We start from the raw sequence: 24,850 nt of genomic DNA, 5'->3' as shown, positions 1-24,850 counted from the left end.
ATATATGTTGTCGTCTCTAGATATCCATGGAGAACGAGGAGAAAACTCCTATAAGATATTGCAGAAACAAAGTGACACTTTGGTTGTCAAATTATGTACACGTTGTTTTGGATGTTCTTTTAATATAATTTATTAATTTATTATTATTATTTTGTTACCTTGTCTGTTTTTGCTATTTAAATTGTGGAAAGCTATTGAAACGCATAATATTCACAGGCCTACGGCACAGTTAAAAATCTGTCTTCTCTATGCAGTCAATAAGAATATCAATAAAGAGCTGGTTTGTGTGTTCATTGAACCACATTTTTTCCTGAATAACAGTGGTAGAAACGTTCAATAGCTTCTTCTAGACTTTAGGTATGTCTATACACAGACTGACCTTCTAAAACGCTACCCTGAGGAAAACTCACTTAAGTCAAAAATAAAGTGACAACTAGCCCCGGTAGTCTTCCCCATAGTGCAGATTTAGTGAAGAAAAAAAAACAAACAAATCTCCTACAGAGTAAATTAGCTGCTTTGCACAGTTTGATTACCACTGTAAAAATAGCACAGTAAATCCAGGATCTGTAGGTTGGTATTCATGCTCTTACTCACAGTCTCTTGAAGATAGTTAATATAGGCATAATGTTCATTTAGATCAGTGCAGCTCGGCTAGTGGGCTGCAAATCTGACAGGTTTGGCTATATGCAAATAATATGCAACTAATCACGTACAGTAATTGTGAAGAGTTGGAATAACAAAAGCATCTTTAAAAAGGGATGAAAATCTATACGTTTGTTGTTGACGACAAAGCTCGACATCTAAATAAAATATACACTGTCACATGTCAGAAGCAGCCAAATTAGTCAGACGCTAGTCTTTTGTTGGATGTAAACAGTATCTTCCTGGAAAACAGAACACTGTGTACTAAAAGCTAAACCTCATCCCAGCTGTGATGTAATGCTAATGGAGAAGTATGATGCCGTTTCAGGGCCTGATTGGTGTGCAGAAACTGAAAGACCATTTGATTACAAACCATACCAAGACATTCAACATCAGAACATCTGACTGTGATCCGGCAACAGATGAGAGACCGAGTGAGTCATGAAACATGGTGGCTACATGAAACATAATGACTCGAATACAAGAAATGCATTGTTTTAGAGTCACGTCAGAATCCAGACCGCTTCCCACTGAAGTCCTGTGGACCGAGCTGCTGAATCACTCTATTTAAGCAATTTAGGTTTTTAGGCTTTGTTTAATATGATGAGCTAGATAATCAACTCACTTTATTCCCAACTGTGTAAGGTTCTCACATTTTTATTCCAGTCACTGGTTTGAAATAAAACAGAGGTTAAAAGGTTTCAGCTTTTTAGCTATACTCTTAATAAACTACTTTCTAATTCACAACAAATTAAATAGATGACTTGACACACAGCTCTTGCTAAATAAGGGAGCCGTGGCAGAGCTATAGTGAGCCACATTGTTTGTCCGACACTCCAAATCTGCACAAAATGTCACAATCGGAGCCCAAGAGCTGTTGTTAGCTTATCACAGGTTTACTGCCACCTTTGCCGCTCCGCAAGAGTAATTACCTGTGAAAAACCAATTAAATTTGCATTGTAATAAAGCTGAGATTACAAACGTAATTAATTTTCAATTATGAGGAAGCACCAACAAAATGATTACACAAGAACGGCCAACTACCTCAGTAACGAGGCTCATTTAGGTAACGTCTTGCATCATGTGTCATATATTCTGCAGAAATATGCAACAGACGAGAAGTTTTAAGTTAAATTTGCTTTATTGTCCTTCATTTCCTCTGTTTCAGTCACAAAGAACTTGAGCTAGCAATTTACATAAACTCCTTTGTACATGCATTGTAACATTGTGTCAAGCTGGTATTATTACATGATGGCTTCTGATCACCATTTCTAACATTAAAAAAAATTATAATAATACATTGTGCAACTGAAATGTGCTGGAAATAATCACTTGAGCACTAGGAGGCGGCATCTTGATTTTGAGTCGTGGATTGAAGAGGAAGCCCTGAGGGGTCCTGACGGGATGAGCGACGGGAACCTGACGTGGGCAACTCCAAAAGCGTCTGAACGGTCTGAGCGATGCGAGTGAGCCCCTCTTCCTCCAGAATCAGCTGCGGCGGACACAGTGTGTCCTAGTGGGATTTGATGATAAAAAAAGAATACCAATATAAGTTTGTTTACACAAAAAAAAGATAATAAAATCAAGCAATGAACCATCTTGGCATAGGCAGGCTCTATGAACATTGCTTCTTGTATTGCAGTCCCTGAAATCTGCTTCTAAGAGGAGATTCTAAAGCGTGGCGTGCACTCTGTTTGAAAAAAAAAAGCTTTCCATGAACCTAAGGATGGTTGAGACATGCAACTCCCATCTGTCATCTCAAGGACCCACAACATGCAAGATACTCCCCAGGTGCAGACATGATCACATAAGCAAAGTGGCAATTAGAGGTACTTGTGACAGTCTGAAACACGTGACAGAGGAAAGGCAGGGAATGCATGCAGCACAGCACTTGATCACAAAATCATTTCTTTGAATTGCAGACGCTATGGCACTGCAGTGGCGTTTAAGACACCATCTCTCAGAGACGCAGCCATGCAGTTATAGCACTTCAGAGAGGATGCCATTTCAAGTACAGTGAGTGGAGCATAACAAGCCAGCAAGTCACCATCTTGAAAATCCATCATGCATTTCAATTATTAAGTTCAGTCAACCTTAGCCGCATACATTAAGTATAGATTGTGTACGAGTTGCATTTGATAAAAGGCTTTTATTGCCATATTCACGATGTATTATCACTTGCAGTATATATCGGATTTTGCAGTAAGCTCATTGCTTTAACACAATCAAAGTGCAGCAGTATTAGAGTGTGAACGTATTATGATTTTAACCCTCTATTGTGCCATGTGGCCAAATGGAAACAATTCACTGTCTTGTTTTTGAGAAAAAACAACAACAACAACAACAACAAAAAAAACAAGTGGAATTGTTGAATTATAATCAGTCTTTAAAGAAGCCAATAATGTTGTTTTGAAGACACATCATTTGTCTTTTACTGGGGGTCAACACATGCTCAAGAGCTTTTCTTATTGCTCTATTAAAATATTTCTTCAACATCTGGGTTTTAGCTGCTTCTCTTTTAAAATGGCTGTTTATGCTCATATATTGTCATGTTTACTAATACAGCTTTACAGTTAACTGAGAAAATATGAATTCAGCCATATGGCAATTGTCAGTGATGCATTTCTTTATTGTTAGGGGCACCAGTTATTGCTGGAATTATTTATTTGGAAGGGTTTTTTTTATATATAATTATAACAATGTAGAACTCTTTAATTTATGTGATTCATGTGCTCAGAAAACTTAAATAATACAATGAATAAGAGTGCATGATGACCTCATAACAGTATTATAAACAAAGAGTTGGTCGTTCCAAATGGACAAATTCATCAATTCATTAAAGAAACACATACTTATAGGAGAATTCTGAAATTAAAATTGATTTTCTGTAATGGTAGAGACATTTTTTTTTAAACATTCCATAATTACGAGAAAAAGCGACACCATAGAGGGTTAATAGCAACTGTTCTCCCCTATGAACACAAAGCACTTTTATAACATCAAAGTGAAAAATGAGCTGGCCAGTTAATTAATAAATAATTAAAAATAATAAACAGGAAATAAATGAGCACATAAGTATGCTTTGACACAGTTTAATGAGTACAGAAGTGACCAAAATAATTTTTGATGAAAGTACGCCTGTATGCAGATAAGGTGCTTCACATGATTTCAGTGTAACTACAACTGTGTCTGATAGCATCCTAATCAGTGCACTAACACCGTTACACTGCCAAGTGTGCTAGGAAGAAAGTCTTTGGTGATTTAAAAACGCAGTTTGCTCAGAGGAATGACATTCGTCTATTTTAAGTGTTGATTAATTGTACAAATGCTTGAAGCAGCTTTACAGTCCTTTCGAACACTACCTGCAGAGTCAGTGTCTACAGACAAAACCTGAAAGGTTGCACTTAAATGCAATGTGTTTGAAAAGAAGAATGAGCTAAAGCTCCATTGTCACTATATGACTAATAATAGCTGGTAGTGTTGAACACTTAAATGCTCACTTATTTTCTTTGTCCTTGGGTTTATAAAGTTGTTTGTGCTGATGGGTGGTAGTATATTTTCATCTAAAGAACAGTTCTATCATGCAGTTATATATTAAAAATATTTTACAGAACATTGCATTTTATATGTGCATGTACTGTATGCATTCCATTCTTAAAGAAACGAATACTTTTATTTAGTAGACACATTCAGTTGATCAAAAGTGACAGTCACAACATCAATAATGATACACTAAAGATATTATCGATCAAATTAATTTGTTCTTTGGGACTTTCTATTCATGAAAAAAACATATCACTGTTTCCACAAAAACATGTACAGTAGTACGACTGTTTTCAACACTGATCATGACAAATATTTCTTGAACAGCAAATCAGCATTAGAATGATTTCTGAAGGATCATGTGACACTGAAGACTGGAGGTATGCAGACTGCTGAAAACAGTTCCATTTCAAAATTTCAGAATTTACTGTATTTTTGATCAAATAAATGCTGCCTTGGTGACTTCTTTCAACCCCAAACTTTTGAAGGGTAGTGTATAAACCTACCTTCCAGTATAAACAAGCACACACAATAGGGTCCACAAGATTTAAAAAAAACATGATTTTCTTTCCCCCAATTCTGTTATCAAGCAAATATTATTTTTAGTAATCATAAAAAAATATAATTGAATTTTTTTTTTTTTACTTTTTTATTTTATGCTTTAATGGCAGCAGCGCTCTACTGTCCACAGGTCTGTGGGAGTAAAAATATATTTTCAATGTGGTCTTAGACTTTGGACCCCACTGTGCAGCATAGTGTATACTTCTCTTTTTCCACTACCCACACAATGGATCAACACTTACCTTTTGGTAAAGGGCACAGAATATGTTGACTCGTTAGCTACAGAGACGAGCTGACGTGAGGATTTCATCCTCAGCAGAGAGACGAGAACTAAAGCAGAATTAATCATGAGCGAGAGCAACAGTCAGTCAGCAACATTTGACTTGAGCACATGTAAAGCAGCAGACAAAACATCAAAATCCGTGTTTCAGTTTTTTAATCATTTCTTTACAGACAAAAACAAATCTTTATATCAATATAAACTTCTTAAATACACAGTATTTTATAAATATTACAAAATACATTTCATGTGTTGCAACAGTTTCCACTAGGTAACATTTGGACGGAAACATTCATGTAGATTAACGCCTTCTAAACTGAGTCTAGCGTATGTCATATCCTCTGTAAAATCCTTCCACATGTAACACACATATCACTATTTTCATTTTTTCATATGGCTGAAGCCTCTCGAGCAACTGTGAGGAAGTCTATCGATGCTAAATGTGAAGTCTGGGTTTATTATCAGAGTGGACATTGTAAATTAAAATGTCTATAACGATTAGCTTTAGCATTGACAACAATGTACAGTATTATAAAACTTCAACTGAAGACATCGTAGGGTGAGGGATGTTGCGTTGGTAACTAGTTAGAGCATATCCCTTAACCTAGTCTTATTTCCCAGTCTCTCTCTCTCTCTCTTCTTATCGTTCTCTCCAGATGAGAAGCTGCTCGTTAGTAAACTGTCGGCAAAGCTCCTAAATCACATTAAGTAGGCACGGAATACAAAAGCAACATCAGCATACAGCACCGGGGAAGATGGGTGCTCATGGCACATTTTACAGGACTACAAAACCTCTAGGGCCGCATTTAGAAACAGGAAACGGCAGACGAAGAAGGCTGTGGAGAAGTTAGACTCACAGCCATTTCATCTTTAGTTAAAAAATTTGTGTAATTTGTCATTTGGAGATGTCTGTATAGCCATATGTGCATTATGCAAATTTGAAAAATAAATAAATGCCCACAGTTTTTTTTTTTATCCCATCTGAACCTAAATTATATTACTCAATTAATTTGTTACATTTAATTAGTCAGATTTCCGTAATGTGCTCAGTGAGACTGGGCTTCCACCAAATGCAGCTTCGGCAGAACATAAATCAGCTGAAACAATATCTTAATCTTCAACTGCTTGCATATAAGAATTATATTAAAGATGCTCTCAAGAAAACCAAAACGAACGTTCGAAAATAACAAAAAGTAACAAGTTAACACAGCTTTGAATCTTATTAGTACCATCAAAAAGTGTTTAAGGAAGGAACAGTTTAGGAACAGGACTGCCCTCTGATGGTCACAGTCACCAAAACAAGGAAAGGAAAGTGAACAGTCCACTCAGCCCTGACCCTAACAGATTTCCACAACGTGTGAATTAAACCAAATTCAGCTGAGAAGTACCATCGCCACACTGTTAGCCACTGTTAAACAGACTGTTTACCAGCTGCTACAAACTCATTCACACTGCTGCGTGAACAGAAGGAACCTGCAAGCTTCTGAGGCACTTCAACGAGAACCAAATAGAATTTGTGCCAGTGCTTTAAAACGCTTAGGATAACAAGATCCTTTGCAAAGACCACTAGAAGGTGTATAAACTATCCTGGTATCACCAGCGATGCTAAGGCAATCAGGTGGAAAAGCCCTTCATTAGTGGAAACCATGTCTATGTACAGATAAATTCCACATACTGCTGTTTCGGAGCATTGTGGTGTGGAAAAATGTGGATGTTTGATCAAGACATCTGATTAATTAGCAATATATTTCACTATTGTAGTTCTGAAGTCCTAAAACTAACATTTAAGATATCTGTAGGGAGCTTTAATGTGTTAGCTCAAAGGCATTATGGGTAAGGAATTTGCTCTGATATATTTATTTATATATATATGTCAGATGGCATCAACGGTGTGTGTGACAGTGTACACAGTACAGAGATGATGGACTTCCATTACAAAATCCATTACATTTACACACTGACACTCGCTCACACTATGCTATAAGGTGGCAGTAGAACAGATAGAGCAAAGCCATGAGGAGAGAGTAGAAGAGCAGGAAGCCGGTGGAAAAAGGGGAGGACGGAGAGACAGAGGGAGAGGTGCCGCCGTCGTCCTCGTTCACCTCCTCCTCTCCTCCTGCTTTTGCCAGGAGCGCCGTCACACAGCGGTGCACTGCAGATAGCTTACTGCACAGAATATCAGTCGCTAAACACAACTCCATCTGAGAAAGAGAGAGACAGACAAAAGGACAGGAAGAACAATGCAGAGGAGACAAACAAAGAGGTTTGGACACACTGTTGAACAAAGACCAATTTAAAGCCGGATCTCTTAAAGGGATAGTTTACCCAAAATATGACAATTCGATGAAAACCTCTTTTCGAAACTTGTATAACTGAATTCTTTTTCTGCAATATAATTTCCCTAGAATAATAACTTAAATAAATAGCCATATTTGGAAACATTTGGAATAGATTAATCATTCTAGAATGATTTGGGTAATTTAGTTGTTGATATTTTTTTGTGCAAACCACCCTTTTAATAATAACAATTTTGGGAAATCCTTAAAAAATTCACACTTCAGTATAATGTTTACATAAACCAACCTTAGTAACAAAAAAGCAAATATATTAAGCAAGAATATATATATAGCCTTGCCTTGGTGATTTTGACAGCTGTAATCACCTTTCATTTTCATTGTATGGAAAAATAATGCTAAATAAAAAAACAGATGCATGTGTGTGTGTGTGTGTGTATAAATATATACATATATATATATATATATATATATATATACGTATATATATACATATATATATATATATATATATATATACATATATATATATATATATACATACATATATATATATATATATATATACACATATATACGTATATATATATATATATATATATATATACGTATATATATACATATATATATATATATATATATATATACATATATATATATATATATACATACATATATATATATATATATATATACACATATATACGTATATATATATATATATATATATATATATATACATATATATATATATATATACATACATATATATATATATATATATATACATACATATATATATATATATATATATACACATATATACGTATATATATATATATATATATATATATATATATACATATATATATATATATATACATACATATATATATATATATATACACACATATATACGTATATATATATATATATATATATATATATATATATATATATATATATATATATATATATATATATATTTATACACACACACACGCATCTGTTTTTTTATTTAGCATTATTTTTCCATACAATGAAAATGAAAGGTGATTACAGCTGTCAAAATCACCAAGGCAAGGCTTTCACTGAAAAACTAGTATATGGTATAATTCATCTATTCCAGAATGACTCGGAATAAAGTGCAGGAGTTATGGACTACTCTGCAGTGCTTTTTTGTTCTTTTTGCAGTTTTTGGATCTACAGTACTTTCATTATATGAAAGATAGCAGCTCAGACATTCTGACAAACATCTCTTCTGGGGTTCCACGGAAGAAACTTTGGCACAATATTAACTACTTGAGTTGACTATCCCTTTAAGATAAATAAATACAATAAAAATAAAACAAGAGAGCGCACAAAAAGGAGCAAATTGAGCTTGAAGCAATTGAAAGACAACATAAAAGAGCTTTAACACTGTCAGCGGGCGAAGTAGGTTTTTCTCATTTACAAACAGCTCAGACAACACATCTCAGGAAGACCAAAATACGGAGGATAATAAAAGAAGCAAACAATAAAAGATGAAATTGATGTTTACCTCAGGGACTCCCAGTCTACGACATGCAGCAATGAAGTTTTCGACATTGAGGCGGCACTTGGCAGCACTCAGCTTTGGCTGAACAGATATACAAATATTGCACATATATTCATTAGAAAGCAATTCAAGAACAGCCTGCTAGTAATCCAACTGATCCAGGATCAGCCTTCCTCAAATCAGGATAAATAAGGATTACACACAAAGATCCAGGCATAGTGCTTGTTTTACGAGATATTAGATTATGTTTTGGCCATAATGAAAATAAGATCCAAGTATTAGCTCACCACGGCCGGTGAGGGGATGTGGATGATTGACACAGAACGAGGTCGCACGTGATTGGCCAACTGGCAGAGAACTGTGCCATTGGACAACGCCTCTCCCAGATCCTCAGGCAGAGAGATCTTCAGACGGGCCTCCAGAGTCTAGCAGAGAGACAAGGGATGAAGTCAAAATAAATCAATAACACTTGTAAAACTAACAATCAGATCTCTGGAGGGAATTTTCTTGGAAGATACATATCACTTTTTCAAAACAGCGGAGATCAAATCAGAACACATCATGTATAGAACAGCTGAATGTTGTTGGAGAAAATCAGGCAAATCATGCATTTTAAACTCCCGTCCAACCCTTAAACAATACTGGACTACAATATATTTATATTTATATATATATATATAAAAGTGTAATGGCACACTCATAGTGAACTGAAAAGGTTTTTTTTTTTTTACAAAAAAAAAAACAGTAAGCTTGTGATATATATACTCTAATATGCAGAAACTTTTCTTCTTATCCATGTTTTTCAGGCTTATTTAAATGAACAGAAAAAATAATGGCCTTCACTTAAAATAATAAATAATTTCTGTCACTATTTTTTTTATCTAATCTATGCACCTTGATAAATAAAAGTAAAAATATATTAGAAATAAAATAAGCAAAAAATAGGAGTGTCAGAAAAGCTAGAGATGGTGAGATGAACACTAAAGAATGCGTCTTTACTTTGCGCAGCTGCAGGACGTCTGTTCTCTCCTCTCGAGGGGATCTGAGTGTGGAGCGGGAGTCACTGCGGCCAGACTCCGCCAAACTGTTTCCTGATCCTGACAGAAAGAGACAACATCTATTACTGACCAGATCAAGAAAATAGCTCCTATAGTCCTAGATTTACTTCTCTATGTGTGTGTGTGTGTGTGTGTGTGTGTGTGCGTGTACCCGTCTTGACGTTGCAGCGTGAGGATGTGCGGAATAAGAAGCTGTTGGGTTTGGGAGCAGAACCTGGAGGAGAACAGGGCTTCGCAGAGGACGCATCTGGAACATAATACAATCATGATTCATTAAATACTGAAGTTACATTCATTAAGACTGGGTATGTACCAATACAGCTGATGTTGATAAAACAAAAACATAATCAATATATTGTGTCTATATTATATTATATTTAGGCCAGAGAAGAATTGGTCAAGGATTTTTTTCTCTCTATTTCTCTATTTCCTCTCTACTTGCTTAGTTAAGGATTACAAAGACCCTTAATATTCAGTAATATTATCACTGTCTTCAGCAGAGATGCTTTTTAGCTTCATTTAACTTGTTTCATAATTGATAAACCTTACACAGTTACTGAACTGACTTGAGCAGAAGAATTACACTGTTATCTTGTTAGAGTTGCTTTAAAGCAGAATTTGGATTTGTTTCATATTTGTTGAAGTTTGCATCACTGATTCCTGTTATTTTCCTGTTTATTACTGTAAAGCTGCTTTGAAACCACATGTACTGTATAAAGTACTTCTGTATATAAATAAAGGTAAAAAGACTAGACTTGACTTATATACAAATTATATTAAGTTGCAACAAACAGCCAACAACAATAAAAACCCTGTCAAAAGGTGTCAAAGCAGTTATGTAACCGCACTGCCCTCTGGTGGTCACAGTGCTTCCGAGGGTTTATTTCTAAAAAATAAAATAAAATAGAATTAATTTGAGGGACTGTTGAGGACTGTCTTTTCACAGAGCAGACCAGTGGCTCTCAAACTAGGGTGCATTAGTAAACTTCCAAGGCGGCCTCTTTTAATGTTTTTTTATTTAAGCTAAATTCATGACTGAGAAGTGTCATGTAAATTACTTATCTACTTTTTTTAATTGGTTAAAAAAGTGGGATCCCTGAAGAACTTTCAGCTCGTAAAACTTAAATTCAATGATTTGAATTCTAATCATTTTAGTGATTTAACTAGGACTAGGACTGCCTATAAATTAAAACTACATTTTTGCAAGAAACATTTTCCCAAGCAGATCCACAACAGGTTAAAGTTGGTCATGTGGATTTGCAGCAGTGACCAACAGAAAGTGACTTCTGCGTGAGTGATGAAGAAAAAAAAAAAAGATAGATCTTAAATTAATAACGCGGTGATGAAAGCTAAAAGCAACTGAAGCATCTTGATATGGAGGGTACCTGTGCGACTGATGGAGCGTTGTAAAGACCCCGATTGAGAGGTTGGAGAAACCTGATCTACACTCTGAACGAAGAGAGAGAAATAAGTTAAAGAAAGAAGCATTAAAGGCTCACACTTGAGCGTTTTTTAACAGAATGAGGTGGAGGTAGAGAGGAAAGGTGGAGCACTCACTGCACATCTCTGCTTCAGGCCGTTGGGTGGAGAGTTGCTATCAGAATCACCACTAGAGGGACACAGAGATCAACAATCAACTGACTGTAAAAACAAAAACTACAAAAAGCATGTTAACTACTAGATAGCTACAAAGAGAAATTGTAATACTATAACCACATCATCCCTGTTTTACAAAGGTAAGTTAATTTTAAATAAGGTACAGTATTGTTTGTTTGATTTGACTGTTCATTGTGCCGCCACAGTTAGTAACCATGACCCTTGAGCGTCTCAGATACAGATTTTTGTCTTTTCTTTGTTAAAGAGACTCAGATTGCCCAAACAAAATGTTACACAAGCCCGCATGCAAACACAGAACACATAAACGCGTATGCAGGCCATTCGCTCCACTCTTACCCCGAAACACTTCCTGTTCCTCCGTGCTTTGTCGTCGTCGCCAAGTTACTTCCTGTTTTTACAGTCATCTTCTGCAAACTGTAAGACATCAAACGCTTATTAGTCAGTAGCCTCCTAATACAGAAGAAAAGCAGACAAGACTTTGTTCTTACAAGTACAGGCATTCTGGGAGAGCGCCTCTGATGTTCTCCTTCTGACTATGCTTTCAGAGATTCAAGACTTTAACTGTGCTTCAAGACACTAAAGAAGTAAAGGCACGCGACAGCAGGTAACAGTGGTTTCCTTAACAACCACATGGCCTTTGATGACAAAGCAAGAGAAAGGAAATAAAAGAGGCCAGTTTATGCACTTTCTACCCATCATGTGCTTCTGAAGATGCTTTATTGCTTTTTAGTTTTAGTATTGGTTTGTTAGTTCTATCGCTTGTTAGTTCTATAACAGATTGGGTTTCTTTGTTTTTTGGATGCCGTATCACCCATTGTGTCAATTTTCACATTGATTCAATCCCATCAGCCACTCACGTGCTAGCTTGGGCTTTCTGCTGCTGGGCTTTCTCTCTCTCCTGCCAGATGAGCAGGGTTCCAGGTCTCCTTCTCTCTTCTAAAGTGGGACTGGGTGGAGAGCCGGAGTCTGAACCATCCCCAATCACAAATATCCTGAAAGACAGTCAGAGAGACTTAGGTCTTTATTTATTTTTGTCTTGAATCCTTTTCTCAAGAACGTTCATCAAAACTTGTTTTCCTGAAGAAATTAAGTCAGCACCACTGTGGAAGGCTGTTGTGGGCCGTTGCTGAAGTGTTCTGTGTGACTTTCAGTCATTGCTGTGCAGTTTCCAGGGTGTTCTGGGTGATTACTTACTGACTCTAGTCAAAAGAGTCTCTATCATTTTCTTTTCCCTAAATATAAGTCAATTTAAGGGATTTTCTTTTGTCCATTTTAAATCGCCCACCTTCTGTCTGATGGCTTCAAAAATAATAACACGCCTCTCCACAACAAGCCACATGATTTGAGGTATTACTTACAGTTAGTAGTTCAAAACATACACAAGGCATCACACACTTGCTGACTCTGTGAATGGATACAGAAAAACCTTGACCAAATGACTGAGAATAATTTACTACATTACCAGACTTTCAACGTGTTATGTTTTCAAGTGTTTATGTAGAATCGGCTAAAAACATCAAACATGTTTGATTTTTGATTTTTTTTTCAACTGGATGGAATCATAAACTGAAGCAAAAAAAACCATCTAAGTCTGAATCTTTGCCTTCATACCCTACGTGGCAACTTTCAGCAACTAGAATCAACTCCTCCAGAAGTCAAATCAGGGGAAAAATATGGGAAAGATTTGTGTAGGACTATATTCCAGCCTTTAGCAAGCTGCGCTAAGACCATGTGACTGCACAAAATTGTGTGTGAAGCAGAAATTTACTGTGAACCGAGTCACTCCAAGACTCATGAATCATGAGCTTCTTGCATGAACTCGCTTCACTGCCGAGCTGAAACATGCAGTGCATATATTTAACTAAGGGGGCAGCTTTTGCAATGTGAAAATCATGATTTTGATTTCATTTTATATATTGTGTAGGCCTAGATGGATGGAAGATACAACTATTTATTTTTGACAGTAGAAAAAGAAGAAAATCCTTAATTTGGCTGCTGTTATAACAGAATAAAGCAGATGTGTTTACTGAGTAACTGACGGTAAGATACTCAGTTACACTGAAACTGTGGGAGGAAACTGGCTGTTGACTTTTCCCATCACTGCCTCACAGATTGACCTTGTGCAATCAAAGTGGAGGAGGGATCCTGTACAATCTAATTAGGAGACTGTTTTTCACAGCAACTGTTTAAGCATGTATTATAATCAACAGAAAGACGTCACTGTGGCCTTCAAATCACACAGGAATAGGAGAAACAGCTCACTGTAATTCTGACTGTCTGCTGTTTTTTTTCTACCTCTGTTTTTCTCTATAAATGAACGACATCTTCTCCATCTTGGAGCACCTTTGGTTCATTGACTTATTCCACACTCCAAAGAGAGCTACTGGAAATTTTCCGGCCTGCTTCCATGAGACAATACAATGTCTTCCTCTCCTCCATTTATCACGCCCATCCACACATTACGTACTGTAGCATGAGAACTGATCCTCTTACCAGCTGTATTCAAATGCATTCAAATGTGCATGCTCTTTGTTATGTCCTCACACTCTTAGTGTATCCTGCATTGTCTTATTTGAATGCAGTATGTCTACATGACTGATGTTTCTTCATGGCCAACACTGAGTGTGGATCTACACTGAAAAATGTTTGGGCCAAAATTTCACTCCGATAGAAATATGCCATCTGTCTGAGAGACTGTTTAAATATCTGATCCAGATCAAGCTGAAACTGTTTGCAATGTCTGTAAAATAAATGTATCTAACACAAGCTGCTGTGCACAGTAAATTTACCTGATACTACACACAAGCACAGGTCAGTTTGAGGATCTAGTGTCTGTAGGTCGAAAAGTTTCACTATCAGTCACATAATAGGCAGGTCAGCTAGTATACATTTTATGTGATGACCCTTCAGAGAGATTCTCCATTTTAATAATAATAGCAGGTTTTGTAAGCAATGTGTGTGTTTGCAAACAGTCCTTACTTGCTGCATGTAGATTCTGGGCTCTGGGAGTGTGTGCTGCTGGTACTTTCATTCTTTTCCTGTCATGGAGAGAGGGGATATCATTTTAATTTGACATTACATCAACATCATTTTTACCTTATGACTTCTACACTAACAATCAAAAGTTTCAAATTGCAGTAATGAACAAATACTAAAAGTAATAAGTAAATCAAGAATCCAAACATTCATTTTTTCACGTTTTGTTCATGCAACCTTATGTTAAAATTACTTAAAATTACTTTTTTCCGCATCAATCTGCACTCCATCCACCATAATGGCAAAGCAAAAACAGAACCATCACAACTTTGTGAATTTATATATATATATAAAAAAAACATTGCAACTCCGTACTAAGCTGAAGCATCTTTACGGTCTCAAGACTTTTTGGGTATGATGCGACAAGCTTTGCTCATCAGCATTTGGCAATTATCTGCCATTCTTCTCCTCGCCTCTTAAGCTGTCAGGTTGGATGGGGGCAGATGCACATTTTCAGGTTTTCCAGAAATATTTAATTGGGTTCATGCTTAGACTCTGGCTGTGCCACTCAAGGAAATTCACAGAGTTGTCTATAAGCTACTCTTGCTGTGTGTTAAGGATCATTGTCCTGTTGGAAGGTGAACCTTCTTCCCAGTCTGAGGTTTTGAATGCTCTGGACTAGGTTTTCATTTTAAGGCTCTCTCAACATTTTGGTGCATTGACCTTTTCTTCTATTCCCTCCCTCAGTCCCTGCCACTGAAAATCAGTCCCACAGCACTACTTCCAGCACACTTTGCTTTTGGGATGGCACTGTGCAGGTGATGAGCAGAGCTGGTTTCCTTCAAACATGATGCTTAGAATTGAGGTTCATCAGACCAGAGGATGCGGTTTCTCACAGGTTGAGGGTCCTTTAAGGTTTTTTTTTGTGTTTTTTTTTTAATTTTACGTGTTTTCATGTGTTTTCACTGAGGAGAGGAGTTAGTCTTGCCACACCGCCATAAAGCCCAGATTGGTGGAGTCTTACAGTGTGGTTTTCCTTCTATAGGTTCTGTAGGTTTCTCCTATCTCCATGTATGATCATAAAACTCAACTAGAATGACCATCTGGTTCTTGGTAACCACTCTAACCAAAGCCTTTCTCCATCAGTTGCTCGGTTTGGCCAGAAGGCCAGCTCTTGGAAGAGTCCTGGTTGTTCCAAACGTCTTCCATTATGGACAATGGAGGCTATATGCTTCTGTGACCCTTAAATGAAAGCAGAACTCCTCCCCAGATGTGTAGCTTGATGCAATCCTGTCTCTGAGCTCTACAGGCAGTTCTTTTGACCTCAGGGCTTAGTCTTTGATGTAAAATGCATTATCAGCTGTTAAACCTTTTATTGAGAGCTGTTTGCCTTTCCAAATCATACACATTTAATTGAATCTGCCACAGGTTAAATTCACTCGAAGTGCAGTAACATCTACAAGCAATATGAAGGCTCCTGAGCTAAATTCAAACTGTCCCAGATAAGGGTATGGATACTTATGCATTGGAATAATTTAAGTTATTTATTTGTAATAAATTTGCAAAGATGTTAAAAAACAGTTTTTTTGCTTTACCATTATGGTGTATGGAGTGTAGAATGATGGGGGAGAAAAAGTAGTTTAACATAAGTCAGCAACATAACAAAATGTTAAATAAATGAAGGGGTCTGAATACTTTTGCAAGGCACTGCATATGTATGTGTATACTATATACATATCATGCTTTCAAAAATATATATATTTTACAACATTTATACCAATATTAAATGTTTCTTGAGCACCGAATCAGCATATTAGAAGGATTTCTGAAGGATCAAGTGACACTGAAGACTTCAGTAATGGCTGCTGAAAACACAGCTTTGACATTACAGGAAACATTGACATTTTAAAATATATTCAAATAGAAAACAGAAAATGTGTAATTTGTAAGAATATTTCACAACATTGCTGTTTTATTGTTCTGCTGTTCTGATCAAATAAATTTTGTGAGCAAAAGAAACTAAAAAATCTTACAGAGCTTTTAAATAGAAGTTTATATGTCTGAAAAACATATTGAAAATGTAGAAGTGGAGCATTACTTCACTTAGAGGTGCATATTATTTTTCCTCTATGTAAAACAGTTTTAACCCTAGAGAAATGAAAAGTGCTTAAGTGCTACTGACAGCATAGTGGCTGTCACCTTCAGATCACATGACCAGCTGAATATTATAACATAAGACTATAACACACTCTCAGTTGTGTAATGAATCTCAGATGACAAACATGCCATCACAAAAATGTGGTCTTTCTAACAAAAGCCACACATTTTCATCAATTTAAATACAACCTGGCTGCAGTTGGTACATTAATGTACTCAATATGTACCATATTTATAGTATATCTTTAGGTTGTTTAAGTAAATGGCTACCTTTAGTGTCAACATTACCACAGCAACAGGAACCTGTCTAAAAGACTTTCATTTCCTCAAAAAATTATTTAAATAAGTCATTGCTTCTTACTTTTCATCCTCTCAACAATCATTTTAAGTCATCAAGTAGTCTTCACACTTACTGGTATTACTATTATCATGCTTGAGCTGGTCTTTGTTGTGATTGAGGAAGTCAGATTACTAGCATCTAACAGCTAATGACATTTTATAACCATACTTTTTTTGTTGCCAATAGCTGTCAGTATAGATCTTCAGCTTTCAAGGCCACTGGAGCATCCGCCAGCACTATAAAGGGTACCATTTGTAAAAGGGCCAAAAACAAAAGCCCCGAGTGCACCTTTAATTTTCAGGATACTGCTTCTGTCACTGCAGTAAATCCTCCTCACCTGTGGGTGGCACCTCTCCTCTTCTTCCTCCGTTACACTGTTGTCTACAAAATCCACTTGCTCCAGGTCTCCATTCACTACAGAAAGGACCAAGAGTTTTAGAAATGTTTTATCACAGACAGAGTAGCCATCTAGATTTAGAGCAGCCTTTTTGACTCCAAGGCCCCACAGTCCACAACAACATTTGAAGTCCCCATGATTTTCACAATTTCTACATGATAAGATCATTTATAGCTTGACATAACCACAAAAATGTATATTCAGAAAACAGAGAAAAATCCCAATTATTTTATTTTATGTCATATATGTTATATGTAGTTATATTTTATGTTATATTATATGTGATGTTATTTTATATTAAACGATTCTTCATATATCCAGGTTTTCCAACACTGTAGGAAACCTGATTCATTAAAGACATAAGCATTGTTAAGTGGGTGAATTAAAATAAGAAAATGTTTTAGTTGTTTTAGCTTGTTTTATTCCTTCTTGTTTTATTTTAAATTCTATAAGTCATCCTGAAGCCCCCTTGGATGTTTGGCCCCCTGGTTCAGAACCACTGATCTAGAGAGTACATTAACATTACCTTTGGGTGTATCTAGCAATATATTTCTCTCCTCTTCCTCCTGAAAATTTGTGTGTTCCCGGGAAATGTCTGTCAATCGCAGTGACCGTTCCGAGAAATCATCGGCAGACTAAAATAAAACAACCCAGACACACAGCTGTTTAAAATGACACTCAGTAAGCCTTTAGCAACAGTGCTAGCAAAATGCTTCAGTTCACAGCTCTTTATACCTCATTTCCTGACCATCTTTTGCTTCCACTGTCCACACTGTTAAATCCAGAATCCAGGCCACCATACTGACAGGGGAACAGATCCTGATCCAGACTGCAGAGATCACACACATAAAGATTGGAATGAGTTGAGTTTTCACTGATAGAGGCCATTTAAACTTCTCAACAACACCCTGAGATCTCTCGTCCTTGACCATCCCTCACCAGCTGTTGAAGGCGGTGGGCCGCAGAGCTTTTTCAAACTGGTCCTGAGTCCTTTTGCAGGCCTCCATGTTCAGATATTTAAAGATGTGGAACTTTCCTTTGGAGCAGATCTGGGCGGGGGGCATTTGGAGGGGGTTGTTGTCAAGAATGATGCTTTGGAGGTGCCGGAGATGACGGTAGCACACAGGAACGTGTGAAATGCGGTTGCACGACACATCCAGACGGACAAGCTGCATCTCTGACAGCTCTGAGATGAGAGAAGAGTCAATGTACAACATACACTGGTCCTGAAAACTATTCATTAATGCTTGAATGTCACAAATCAAGTTTACATCATTCTTCAGAGTCATATGTGTTAATGGAGCACAAAAAAGTCATAAGGGTTATAAGGGTTTTTATGATTATGCATGAAAGTTGAATAAATAAGCTTTCCATTGATGTATGGTTTGTTAGGATAGGACAATATTTGGCTGAGATATAACTATATGAAAATCTGAGAGTGCAAAAAAATCTAAATATTGAGAAAATCATCTTGGAAGTTGTCCAAATAAATTTCTTAGCAATGCATATTACTAGGGCTGAAACGATTCCTTGTAACTTGAGTAACTCGATTACAAAAAATGATCGAGGCAAATTCCTTTGCCTCGAAGCCTATTTTAATTTATTTTAAATCTCACGTCAGTTTCTTTCGCAATGATTTTTTTAATGTGACACAACGCGTTTACGTCACCCACAAAGCGGAAGGAGACACAAGCGCTGAGTCCGAAGTCGCATACTGCAAGGAGTCAGCAGTGTTTTTTATGTTGGCGCGGGCAAACGTAAAGAGAACGTCGTGGCGTGTGTCCATTGCAAGATAGAGCTGGCATACCACAACTAGGGCCCTATGATTTCCGCGATGCAGAAAACGCGGAGGGAATTGCGGAATCCAGTCATAAAAACAGAATTTACAGTTAAACGCAGAATGGCACGGAATTTGCCAAATTTTGAATGAATTAAATCAAAAATAGGTCATTGCACTTACATCAAATCACGATATGGACTAATATCTGTAAATATTAAGCCGGAACAGACTATTTAAATATGAATCCTGCATGTTCTGCGTGTCTGTGTTAATGAATGGAGCAGAAGCTCGACTTCCTTTATTTACACACACTAATCAATAATTACAATAAACTTTTGTATCACCAAACAGTCTCGGTGTGTGTTTGTGCGTATGTGTGCGTATTAACGTCCATGTTGAACGTGCGGTCCCTCCGTGACCATCACAAGACCCAGGAGGAGATTAATATTGCACTTTAATTAAGCAAAAACACATTTTATCCGATTACTCGATTAATCGATGGAATTTTTGGTAGAATACTCGATTACTAAAATATTCGATAGCTACAGCCCTACATATTACCAATCAAATTCTAGTTCAAATTCAAGTTCTAATATATTTACGGTAGGAAATTTACTAAATATCTTCATGGAACATGATCTTTACTTAATAGCCTAATGGTTTTGGCATAAAAGAAAAATCGATCGTTTTGACCCAAACACTGTGTTTTTGGCTATTGCTACAATTACCTGTGCTACTTAAGACTGGTTTGGTGCTCCAGGGTCACATATTTGCAAAGATTTCTAGCCAGTAAAGTCTTAAAATTCATAAATATGTCTTATCACAGTGACCATGAGTGTAGTTCTGCAAATTAACCATTAATATGACAGGAAGTGACCAAATATGGTGAAGCATTTTCATTGAAATTCATTAAAAATTTAAAAGATTCTTTTTAATATATATATTTTGCTTAATTTTCAATGACCTTCACACACTTTTTTTAAGTGTGGTTTAAGTGTCCAAATATTTTTTTATTAATCTGAAAAATCTTTTTTTTTTTTTTTTATTAATCTGCCCAATACAAAACAGATTGGGCTTTTGGAATGTTTGGTCAACAGTGTTTAGTGATATTTCAAGTAACATCTCAATCTCTGTAATACTGCAAGATAACACATTTTTCCTTTATGTGATAAGGCCTAGAAAATAGGATACTGACCTTCTGGTAAAATTGTAAGCTGATTTCTTCTCAGATTTAAATCCCTTAAACATTCTAACTGGCCGAGCTCAACAGGAAGTGACTGCAGCTCATTACAGCTCACATCCTGATGGAGAAACAGACAGCGAGAGGAAGGTGCAGTGAGAAAGATGAAGGTATGGAAGGAATTATAAAACAGGGACTGAATATTGCACATCCACTACGGTTTAAAAATGAATACTTCATCGAGCAAAGGTGCATTAAACTGATCAAAAGTAAAAGTAAAGACATTTATTTATATTTCAAATAAATGCTTTTCTTTTTAAATTTCTATTTAGCAAAAAATCATGAAAAAATTATGACGAAATATCACGGTTTTCACAAAAATTCTACAGACTGAATCAAAGGTTACTGAAAACTCAGTTTTGCCATCAAATGAATAAGTTACATTTTGAAATATATTAAAATAGGAAAAAGTTATTTTAAAAATGTAAAAAATATTTTACAGCATTGCTGTAAAAATTGTATTTTTCATCAAATAAATGTAGCCTTGGTGAGCGTAACAGATTTCACACCACAGACAGCTGTCAGAAATGTACAGTCATTAATAACTGTGTTTGTGTGACTGGTTCTGATATGGATTAACTATGCTAACTAAACTACAAATGTAGAAAAAAATCCTCAAACATATTGTGAAACTGAGAACATTTGAGATGTTCTTATAGAGTGCTACAGCGGTGATGTCAAAACCTGGAATAGTAATTCACTGCGGGTTCCCTAAAAATATTCCTGTGGGTTTTTTTGTGTTTTCTTTTTTTATTGATGAGCATAACAAGTTTATAATAAATATAAACTGAAGATACTTGGATTTTTTGTTCTTCAACGTAAATAACAGTCACTCAGAATTACAGAATTAATAATAATAAAAAAAAAGAAAACCTCAAGGGAGTCCATGGCAAATTATTCATCCTGGTTTCGACATCAAGGCTCATAAATCTCTTCTTGTCTTTTTTTAATCAACCAGTTTGTGTGAGGGGGAGGGTCAGGATTCAGCAGATCTGTATAAAAACCTTTGTCTATAAGATGCCTTCTAAATGAAGATGAGTGTATATCTGTCAGTTGTACGTACCAGTTGTCGCAGGTGTATGAGTGTGTGTATGGAGGCCGGTATGACTGATAACTTGTTGTTGCTGACGATGAGCACTCGCAGGAGAGGGAGTTGACATACTGATGACGGGAGACTGGACAGCTGGTTACGACTACACCGCACAAACAGAAAGAGACAGAATTCAATTGATGCAATCTAACACCAGTACAAAACACTGAATGACAGATTTGCTGTATATACAATCCTTTAATCAAGCTGAAATTTCACTCAGGGGGACCTGATTATTTTGTGTACGTTACCATCCAAAAGTTCAGGGTCAGTTTTTTTTTTATATTTTAAAATCTTATGCTTACCAAGGTCAAAAAAAAAATTGCTGAATGAAATATTAATTTGTTTTATTAAAAAAGCTCTGGTTCAGATAAACATGATGAGACACCTGACGCTGTATCTTGTTTTACCTGAGGTTGAGGTAGGTGAGGGCTTGCAGCTGGCACAGGTTGGGCGTGAGGGATCGCACACAGTTGTGGTACAGGCTGAGCGTCTCCAATGAGACAAACTGACACACCTCCTCTGGCACCTCACAGAGCCGGTTCTTTGACAGGTCTGAAAGAGAACCACCAATCACAGTTAGCAAACAATAACTACTGACCAATCACACACACACACACACACACACACACACACACACACACATATATACTGTATATACAGGTGCATCTCAAATTAGAATGTTGTGGAAAAGTGCATTTATTTGGGTAATTCAACTCAAATTGTGAAACTGGTGTATTAAATAAATTCAATGCAAACAAACTGAAGAAGTTTAAGTCTTTGGTTCTTTTAATTGTGATGATTTTGGCTCACATTTAACAAAAACCCACCAAAAAAAAACCTTTTTGGTGAATTCTTCATCATCATCATCAAAATCATTTAACCAACTTTTGGTGCTTCTGGCAGGTGTGAAATTCTGCTGGAAAATGAAATCAGCATCTTCAAAAAGCTGGTCAGCAAAAGGAAGCATGAAGTGCTCCAAAATTTCTTGGTAAACCGGTGCAGTGACTTTGGTTTTCAAAAACCACAATGGACCAACAACAGCAGATGACATTGCACCCCAAATCATACCGACTGTGGAAACTTAACACTGGACTTCAAGCAACTTGGGCTATGAGCTTCTACACCCTTCCTCCAGACTCTAGGACCTTGGTTTCCAAATGAAATACAAAACTTGCTCTCATCTGAAAAGAAGACTTTGGACCACTGGGCAACAGTCCAATTCTTCTTCTCCTTAGCCCAGGTAAGATACCTTACTTTTGAGACTTTGTCTGTGGTTCAGGAGTGGCTTTGGGTGAGCCAGTGGCACGCCGTGATCGTATAGTGGTTAGTACTCTGCGTTGTGGCCACAGCAACCCCGGTTCGAATCCAGGTCACGGCAACCCTCTGCTGTACGGGAAGTCGTGGCCTAATGGTTAGAGAGTTGGACTCCCAATCGAAAGGTTGTGAGTTCGAGTCCCGGGCCGGCAGGAATTGTGGGTGGGGGGAGTGCATGTACAGTTCTCTCTCCACCTTCAATACCACGACTTAGGTGCCCTTGAGCAAGGCATCGAACCCCTAACTGCTCCCCGGGCGCCGCAGCATAAATGGCTGCCCACTGCTCCGGGTGTGTGCTCACAGTGTGTGTGTGTGTTCACTGCTCTGTGTGTGTGCATTTCGGATGGGTTAAATGCAGAGCACAAATTCTGAGTATGGGTCACCATACTTGGCTGAATGTCACGTCACTTTCTTTTTTTTTTTCTTTTCTTAACAAGAGGAATACAACAACTGTAGCCAAATTCCTTGACGCGTCTGTGTGTGGTGGCTCTTGATGCCTTGACCCCAGCCTCAGTCCATTCCTTGTGAAGTGCACTCAAATTCTTGAATCGATTTTGCTTGACAATCTTCATAAGGCTGCGGTTCTCTTGGTTGGTTGTGCATCTTTTTCTTCCACACTTTTTCCTTACACTCAACTTTCTGTTAACATGCTTAGATACAGCACTCAGTGAACAGCCAGTTTCTTTGGCAATGAATGTTTGTGGCTCCTTGTGAAGGGTGTCAATGATTGTCTTCTAGACAACTGTCAGATCGGCAGTCTTCCCCATTATTGTGTAGCCTAGTGAACCAAACTGAGAGACCAGGCTCAGGAAACCTTTGCAGGTGTTCTGAGTTGATTAGCTGATTGGCATGTCATCATATTCTAATTTGTTGACATTTAAAGCCTTTATGTATAATGCAATATAATGGGATTGAAAAAAATGCATTATAATTATTCAAAATATGCATTGTAGTACACTTTATCTTGTTGTAAATAATTATAACCAAATTTAAAAAGCATATTGTAACAATGAATTGATAAGTCTTATGACATATTAACCGTGGTTACAATTATCCATGAGATTGTACAATGCATCATAAGGTGTATTACAACCCACAATAAATGCATTGGAACTACTTTTATAAGGTATTGTACATAAATGATTTAAGTAAAGTGTTACCTAAATTTTTTAAATACAACCCAGGCATGTACTTGATGGGTTTCGTGAGACCAAAACCAAAATGGACAAACTAGGTTGGAGATGATCTTGCCGATTACGACACTTCCTTTGTGTTTACATCACAATCAATCAATCAGTCAGAATCAATCAACAGCCAGACTGTAGATGCATCATAAGCAGCAGACAAGCATCTATTGTCCAGCTAGCATATGCATTCAAACACATTGTTTATGCCGTCCATGGTTTTTGTGAGCCAGGGACGGTTAACACGTAAACATTCATGTTTCCCAAAGTGAACAAAGACTTTTTTATAGGAATCCAGATTTCGTCCAAGTCCATTTTCGACAGCAATTGAGGATGTGAGCTTTTTTTTGTCTGAATATAGCTCAAACTTTTCCAATTCCCTTCCATATTTTCATTTCAGAAAGAGGTTGCTCTCTCCAGATAATCGTGAAACACATACTCCCTCTGTGGCGCTGGTCGTAGGGTCAGGATGTATTTCTGGAGAGGGCAGGATTTTAATTACAGGACCGAGAAGGCTTAGAACAGGGTGTGTGAATGTGAGCGTAAGTCCATGTGACTGGAGAGACAAACCAGACCAAAACACAGAGAAGAGGGCTAAATGAAGGTTAGCGTGTCATGTTTTCAACATACATTAGTGTCATATGCACAAGTACAGTGTAATTTCAGGCCTTTCAGATCCAGTTCTCCACACTTAGTTTTGACAAATAACCCTCTCGATGATATTACATCCAAATTTACATTCACACTGTGAGAAAAATAGCATGTGGAAGTGGGTGTGTGCATTTTTTTCTTTCTATTCTTCCGTGCACTGTCCAATTGTCCAATCTGCTCTCCTTC

At 36.9% G+C, this 24,850-nt stretch overlaps 1 protein-coding gene across 2 annotated transcripts in view; it reads right to left on the bottom strand.

Moving 5' to 3' along the window:
* Positions 1–1,764: 1,764 nt before the first annotated feature.
* The window catches only part of lrch4 (leucine-rich repeats and calponin homology (CH) domain containing 4), a 43,163-nt gene continuing 20,077 nt past the window's right edge, over positions 1,765–24,850 (bottom strand). The window contains exons 2-18 of one of the 2 annotated variants that reach the window (XM_059535737.1): positions 21,923–22,067; positions 21,486–21,615; positions 20,378–20,483; positions 18,342–18,588; positions 18,138–18,231; positions 17,929–18,037; positions 17,343–17,419; positions 14,512–14,570; positions 12,390–12,524; positions 11,869–11,946; positions 11,473–11,524; positions 11,301–11,364; positions 10,067–10,162; positions 9,857–9,954; positions 9,145–9,282; positions 8,861–8,938; positions 1,765–2,155 (exon numbers count right to left, since the gene is read on the bottom strand). In XM_059535737.1, coding sequence (XP_059391720.1) covers positions 1,982–2,155; positions 8,861–8,938; positions 9,145–9,282; positions 9,857–9,954; positions 10,067–10,162; positions 11,301–11,364; positions 11,473–11,524; positions 11,869–11,946; positions 12,390–12,524; positions 14,512–14,570; positions 17,343–17,419; positions 17,929–18,037; positions 18,138–18,231; positions 18,342–18,588; positions 20,378–20,483; positions 21,486–21,615; positions 21,923–22,067 — 1,880 coding nt within the window. In that variant the 3' untranslated portion in view covers positions 1,765–1,981. Of the gene's footprint in view, positions 2,156–6,889; positions 7,228–8,860; positions 8,939–9,144; positions 9,283–9,856; positions 9,955–10,066; positions 10,163–11,300; positions 11,365–11,472; positions 11,525–11,868; positions 11,947–12,389; positions 12,525–14,511; positions 14,571–17,342; positions 17,420–17,928; positions 18,038–18,137; positions 18,232–18,341; positions 18,589–20,377; positions 20,484–21,485; positions 21,616–21,922; positions 22,068–24,850 lie in introns of those variants that run through there. The other variant, XM_059535727.1, reaches the window with a different exon arrangement.

Source organism: Carassius carassius, chromosome 3 (genome assembly GCF_963082965.1).
Source record: "Carassius carassius chromosome 3, fCarCar2.1, whole genome shotgun sequence".
NCBI classification, from domain to species: Eukaryota; Metazoa; Chordata; class Actinopteri; order Cypriniformes; family Cyprinidae; genus Carassius; species Carassius carassius.
Note: the sequence above shows the minus strand (reverse complement) of the source record. Positions and strands in the feature narration are given on the sequence as shown.